Source organism: Triticum aestivum, chromosome 1A, assembly GCF_018294505.1.
Source record: "Triticum aestivum cultivar Chinese Spring chromosome 1A, IWGSC CS RefSeq v2.1, whole genome shotgun sequence".
NCBI lineage: Eukaryota > Viridiplantae > Streptophyta > Magnoliopsida > Poales > Poaceae > Triticum > Triticum aestivum.
This window is the reverse complement of record NC_057794.1, coordinates 553787729-553794133: the sequence shown is the minus strand read 5'-3', so window position 1 is coordinate 553794133 and position 6405 is coordinate 553787729. Positions and strand designations below refer to the sequence as shown.

Genomic DNA, 6405 nt, shown 5'->3' with positions numbered 1-6405 from the left:
TGTTTTCAGGAGTGAGCACCATTCAGGTGGCTGGGTAGGAACAGGGTGTAGGATGGTGTCTACTTTTTTGTCTCTGTAACTCTCTGTTTCAAGAGCTAGTTTTGTCTTTGGTTCGTGGGGCACTTCTGCCGTCTCTACCTGTACCATGTAACTCTATATCTCCTCCCATCTATAATGCAAAGGCAGAGCTCCTGCTGTTCTTTCAAAAAGAAAAAGGTCGGCAGACCAATAATGCTCTCTCACGCATCTATCCAAGAAAGTGTTTAGATCACTGAGTAGTGATCTAAATGCTCTTATATTTCTTTACGAAGGAAGTAATTTGCAAGTCATAAATCCCGAATATGCAAACAGAACCTTGCGGAGATAAACACAGCCATCCATATATTTTCAATTCTGAATTGAATTCGGAATCTAAAAAAAAAGACATATCCTAAGGATGTCTATGGCAAAGTCGTCACTTTTTATTTATTTTTAAAGAGGTTGGTACTCTGCTTCAGGATCCGTTAGCAACATCTTTTCAGAAGATGGCTACCGAAACTACGCCCGTGTTACTTTCTCCATTGAATATCTGCTATCATTCTTCCCGACCTCAACAAAATTGCAACATTACAACTACGGGCACCAGTTAGTTCTTGATTTCGTCGGTTCTTCAGCAAACTCGCCTCTCTATACACTCACATCTCTGAGACTGTCATCTACAGCCACAAGATTAAGCTGCCGTGTCGTCTGCTTCAAGTTCGGGTCAAGGGATTGAGCAACCCGCGACAAAATTAGGCAGCGCCCGTTACATCAGACATCAAAGGCTCCTTCTCTGCCAGGGTTCCGCCGAAAACGCTCTCCCTCGCATTGTCAGACTGCAAAAGCATCAAACAGCTCAGTGGCATATAAATCAGGCTTTGTCTTTCATGTACGATCAACACTGGCATGGAGAAACTGCAAAGTTTGAGATGAAAGAGCGAACCATCTTTTGCCAGTTGCTGAAGAACACTATGCCGGACAGAAGTAGGAATTGCATTATGGAGCCGCAGGAAATGCCCATCCAAAGCCCTTTCCCTCCCATCTTCAGAACAAACCCAAGAAGGAGGGACATCGGAATCCCAAACAGATAGAACGAACCGAGGTTCACATAGGCGCCCAGGTGCTGCGACCCGCACCCTCGAGCAATACCTGAATGATTAACACACAATGCGTGTTAGCACTTAGCACTAGACATGAATGCATCTGGTGCTAAAACTATGTAGAAAGAACAGAAAGAGCGGATTCTTCTCTATTGGAGTTTAGCGATATGATGTCAGTATACATGAGGATCTTGCCTGTGTCTAAATTAAGCTTATGTTGGAAATGCCAGGCAAGAGCATATGTTTGAGCAAGTATAGTTCATAATTTTTGCCTGTCCAGAACTGTCAACAAGCATGAATTTGCACATCTAGTGAAACAGACCTGTGAAGGAAACAACAGTTCCACTAGCTAGAAGAAAGGTGCAAGTGATTGCATACTTAGTGAGGTGGCGCCCACTTAAGGTTACATCCCAGCCAGATGTGTGTGGACGTAAACACCGCCATCCATGTTCACGTAAGAGCACATGTTTGAAAGAACAAACAAGTAACTCCCCAAGTAACAATGTCGGCTTCCACAACACAAAATAGCATTAGTATAGCGAAACATTAACAAATCTAATAAGTGGCACGTTACCTGGTAATGTCTTTGCGAAATCGGCATGACTCACAGATAATAGTTTCACTTGCTACCTAGCAAGGCTTATTACCAAACTGGATAAAAGCTACATACTGAATTATCGAAATCAAACTACAGGGTGAAGATATATATATATATATATCACAGTATGGTGTCATGGCTGGAAACAAGTATAGCTTATGGCTGCCGAAATCATTATAACATCACACTCTTTTGAAGGGACGGTAAAATTGACAGATCAATCGGTAGTTAGAAAATTTTAACCTGAGAGAACTCCTTGTAGGCTATCAGCAGCAACTGAGATGCAGATGAAGGGAACCATTGCATTGACATAATCAACAACCTCCTTATCACTGCTGTATGCATATCCCAAGATGTGCTGGGATGCTAACAGTGCCCCAGTGATGAGAACTGCCTCAGTCACAGCAATAGACATCACAACGCGGACAGCCAGTCGAGCACCTTCAGGATTCCCGGCACCTAATTCATTTGATACACGAGTGCTGCCATTTGAATAAAAATACAGAATGCCGTCATCAAATGATAATCCCATCCAAAAAATAAGTAATATCTAGAAGTTTGTTAAGCTTCTACTTACCTTCCAGCAGCACCAATCCCATATGCTATAGTATACATCAATGTGATTGTTGTCATGCTGCAAAAAAAGACGTGCGTGAATATGATGCAAATATTACCATCAGTGCATATTACCTTACATGGGAAATTCTTACCATGTAGATAGAACTGAAGTTTGCAACTCTGGATTGGGTAGAAGTCCAGACAGAAGAATAATGACCTCAAATGACCACCACTCAAAACTGGAAGATTCGAACAGAAACTCGTTAGCTCAATAGGGAAAAGTAACGTGACATGTGGCCATTCTAAATCACACTGCTGTGCTTACCATAACATTAATGCAGACGGCAGAGCTAGGCGCATGAACACACCCACTCCACTGAAAGCATCGAGTGTAGGACGCGAGAATGTCTCCTTACAAGAGTTTGAGCATCCGATGTATGCGACAAGCATGAACACGTTCAACCAGTATGATACGCTTATCGCCAAAGCGGCTCCAATGTACCCAAGGCTGGTCTTGAACACTAATAACCAGCAAACAGGAATGTGCAAGAGCAACGTCGCAATGGAGGACCAAAGCATAGGGATTATCAGACTCTGAGACTGTAAGAACTTTGTTAAGGGCTGGCTGACAGCATATGCGAAGAGGGCCGGAATCAACCACATTATGTATCTTCCGGCTTCATGCGAGATCATGGGGTCCTGGCCTATGAGGGTCAGGAGTTTTCCCATGAATACCCAGAGAAGTGAGATTGGAATGCTGACAGCCGTCAGGGTGACCATAGCTCTGTAGGTTTGCACTCCCAATCTGCCGTACTGTTCGGCCCCGTAAGCTTGACCACACAGAGTTTCTAAGCCGTTTGACATTCCAATCTGTTATACAAAGCAGAGTATTCAGATTACTGGTGTAAAAAATGTGCAACTCAAAGAAAACAGTTTTTTTAACACCGTTCAGAATATTAAACAGTGATGTGCAGTAATAGCGTATAGTCTTAAGCCCTTTAAGCCCACACATGGCAAGACCGCTGCATCAAAATAACGAAGTGTTCTTCAACTTTGAAGACGCCAGGTAACAAATAGTGATGAAAGTTTGATGGAACAACATAGTTAGTTTCATTCCTGCATTAACCATTCGGTGGAGCTTTGTCCCAGAGACGAGTATCAAAAAATGAGAAAAGACTAAATCCCTCCTAATTCCAATGATGGCTACTACTTGTAGTGGCAATATGCTTTTTCTTTACTTGGTACTCTGCTTCAGATGGCAATATGCGAGGTTTGAATAATTTCACCTATCGCGCCATGGCGTGGTAATAAACAGCCGATGTTCAGCGGCAGAACGCACACAAGTTTGTTGTGATACATTACTTTTAATAAGGCATATAAAAGAAATAATGCAGTACTTGCCTAGAAAAAAAGAGAGAGAATATTTTGCTGCTAGTGAGGTCACTTTACACTTTACAGTAAGGTGTTGGTGTTCAACTCGAGATTGGCCACCTAGGCCCATACACCGAATGAGCACGGCACCACAAACCCCCAAACTAAACCTACGGTGGACTCGTACACAGAGTTTCTAAACCGCCTGCCATTCCAATCTGTCATACATTACTTTTAAACTGTTCAGAATATTAAACAAAGATGTAGAGTAACAGCCCACGCCCGTTGTAAGATTGTTGCATCAAAATAACAAAGTGTTCTTGAAGTTTGACCACGCCAAGTGACAAAGTTCACTTGAAAGCTTGACGGAACATGGGTAGTTCCGTTCCTGCATTAACCCTTCAGTGGAGCGATATCCCAGTTATAGATACAGCGACAAAAGACTAAACACCTACTGATTAATTCCATTTAAATGACAGTATGGAAATATGCTTGAGACTTTTAACTATGGCTTAAACTTGCACTTTTCTGGTTTCCAGCACACCTCTTTCGCCAAACAGTTCAAGGCAGATTGAACATATGTGAGCTTTGCATAATTTCATTTATCGCGCCATGCAGTGGTAAACTTGTACTAATACACTGATGCTAGCAGTAGCAGCCAATGTTCAGCGGCAGAACGCACACAAGTTTGTTATGATATACTCCTCCCGTTTCTAAATATAACACTTTTTTTTTAGAGATTTCAACATGGATTACGTACGGAGCAAAATTTTAGAGTGTAGATTCACTCATTTTGCTCCGTATGTAGTCCATATTGAAATCTCTAAAAAGACTTATACTTCCCCGTCCCAAAATAAGCGACTCGGTAAAAGTTAGTATAAAATTGAGTCACTTATTTTGGGACGGAGGGAGTATTGCTTTTAAGGCTAGAACACAATAATTGACTGGAAAAAAAGGAGAGAATCCTATTTTGTTGCTAGCGAGGTCACTTTACACTTTACAGCAAGGTGCTCGTGTTCAACTCGAGATTGACCACCTGGGCTCATACACTGAATGACTGAATGCGCACCGCACCTCAAACCCCCCAAACTGAATCTGAGGCCGACTCGTACCGATTGCTTCTAGCAAGATCGTGCAATAGCAACAGTGAATCACTTGTTGGTTATTAAGCCGGCAAATCAAGTTTGCAACAGGGCAATGCGGCGATCAATTTAAGCCAGAACCAAGGCGTGTGTTAGAGAGAGAGAGAGAGAGAGGTGGGTGTGAGGGGTGACGTACGAGGAGGCTGAATCCGGAGACGGAGGCGAGGGAGGTGGCGATGGCGGAGGCGGAGAGCGCCAGCACGCCCCCGGGGAGGTGTCCGACCATCATGTTGGAGGCCACCTGCACGGCGTACTGCGCCACGCTCACGGCCGCCATCGGCAGCGCCACGTGCGCGACCTTCCTGGCCTCCGCCGCCGCCGCCCCGCAGCGCCACCCGCCGCTCTTGGCCGCCGCCGCCGCCTCTTGGCGCCGGGGCAGAAGCGGCGCTCTGTCCTCCATGGCGGGCGTCGTCGCGCTTCTCCGTCCGTACCTCGGTCGGCGATTGCGGGCGTGGTCTGGCGGTGGCGGTGGACGACGCGGCGGCCGGGCGGGGGGGTTTAATGGGGGAGGACTCTGTCACGCTCGCTATCAGCGGCGCGGCGGCGGGTGGGGACTGGATTCTCTTTCTCTCTGGGGAATATCGTTATCGCGGGTCGACAGACGTCCATATATGGTCCCTCTCTATCGGAGGGTCCCACCCCCACCCCCGCCCCCGCGTCCAGCGCCTTGCCTTTTCTGGTCTTGCTTTTCTTGCCCGCTTTCGAACGCCAAATGATTTGGAAAATGGGTGCATGTTCAAGTGCCCTGGTGAATAAAAAACAATCCTGCCCATCCTCCCAGACAGGTTTGCCTGGTGGCTCATCGTCGCATGAGAGCATCTACAGTCCGACTTGGCAGATCTGACCTCTCAAATTGCCGACCGATACTGATCCGTCAAGTCTCAAATTTGTTTTTTCACAATCGGACATCTCAATTACTATATCTCAAATTCATGCAACTACGTCGCTGCATTATATACATCGTTCCGGCTACTACATCACTAGCATGCCATCGGATTACCAAAATCTGGCATGCTTGACTATGGTGAAGAAGATCATCCACGGCTGCCCTTGTCTTTCCTGACGCCCTTGCCGTCCTTGTTGCGGAAGTACCAGTCGAAGATGTAGCAGGGATCGAGCTGGACCTGCTTGTCGCCGGAGCTGTCCTCACCATCGATGTCCTCCCTTTTCTTTTTTGGTGGCAGACCGGCCATGGCACGAACCGCTCGATTCTTCTCTTGGGCGAGGGCGCGCGTGTTCCTCCGCTATAGCTTCTTCACAATGCGAGCGCAGATGGCTTCCTCCTCTGCGGCCGCCCGCGCCGCTGCCATGTAGGCAGCGAGTCTGGCCTCGGCGCCCCTTATCCTCTCCTTGCTACGACGAGCACTCCGGTCCTGATGGGACTCATACTCCGCCTGACCGGAGATCGGGAATGAGGGATTTGAAGGCCGCCGGGACCGCGATGATCTAGCCCTAGAGGATCCGAGTGCGAGTTGAGCCGACGCTATGGAGTCGCGCCGGACAGATCCTACTGTCGGTCGGGCGTTGTCCTCCCAGGAGCAACGGAGTGCAATGCGGACGGCCATTGCCTCCTCCAACCCGCACGAGATGACACCCCAATCGACGGATGCAGACTAGT

At 46.8% G+C, this 6405-nt stretch overlaps 1 protein-coding gene across 3 annotated transcripts; it reads right to left on the bottom strand.

Annotated features, from left to right (window-relative positions):
• Positions 1-355: 355 nt before the first annotated feature.
• On the bottom strand, positions 356-5377 carry LOC123067098 (protein DETOXIFICATION 14). 3 transcript variants are annotated; one of them, XM_044490043.1, is made up of 7 exons: positions 4924-5377; positions 2600-3144; positions 2427-2513; positions 2294-2350; positions 1960-2198; positions 962-1167; positions 356-854 (listed from the first exon to the last, which is right to left on the bottom strand). In XM_044490043.1, the coding sequence occupies exons 1-7, from the start codon at positions 5185-5187 to the stop codon at positions 771-773; spliced, it is 1482 nt and encodes a 493-aa protein (XP_044345978.1). In that variant the 5' UTR covers positions 5188-5377; the 3' UTR covers positions 356-770. The 3 variants fall into 3 exon arrangements, 1 of the variants encoding a protein (XP_044345978.1); XR_006431523.1 differs by having other exon boundaries at positions 814-854; positions 1497-2198; XR_006431525.1 differs by lacking the exons at positions 356-854; positions 962-1167 and adding an exon at positions 1176-1400 and having other exon boundaries at positions 1497-2198.
• Positions 5378-6405: the final 1028 nt, after the last annotated feature.

Coding starts and splice junctions, on each gene's coding strand:
- LOC123067098 (XM_044490043.1), bottom strand. CDS start 5,187: ATGGAGGACAGAGCGCCGCTTCTGCCCCGGCGCCAAGAGGCGGCGGCG. Junction 2,199..2,293: donor GGGATTGGTGCTGCTGGAAG/GTAAGTAGAAGC, acceptor TTCAAATGGCAG/CACTCGTGTATCAAATGAAT. Junction 1,168..1,959: donor CCTACAAGGAGTTCTCTCAG/GTTAAAATTTTC, acceptor TTAATCATTCAG/GTATTGCTCGAGGGTGCGGG.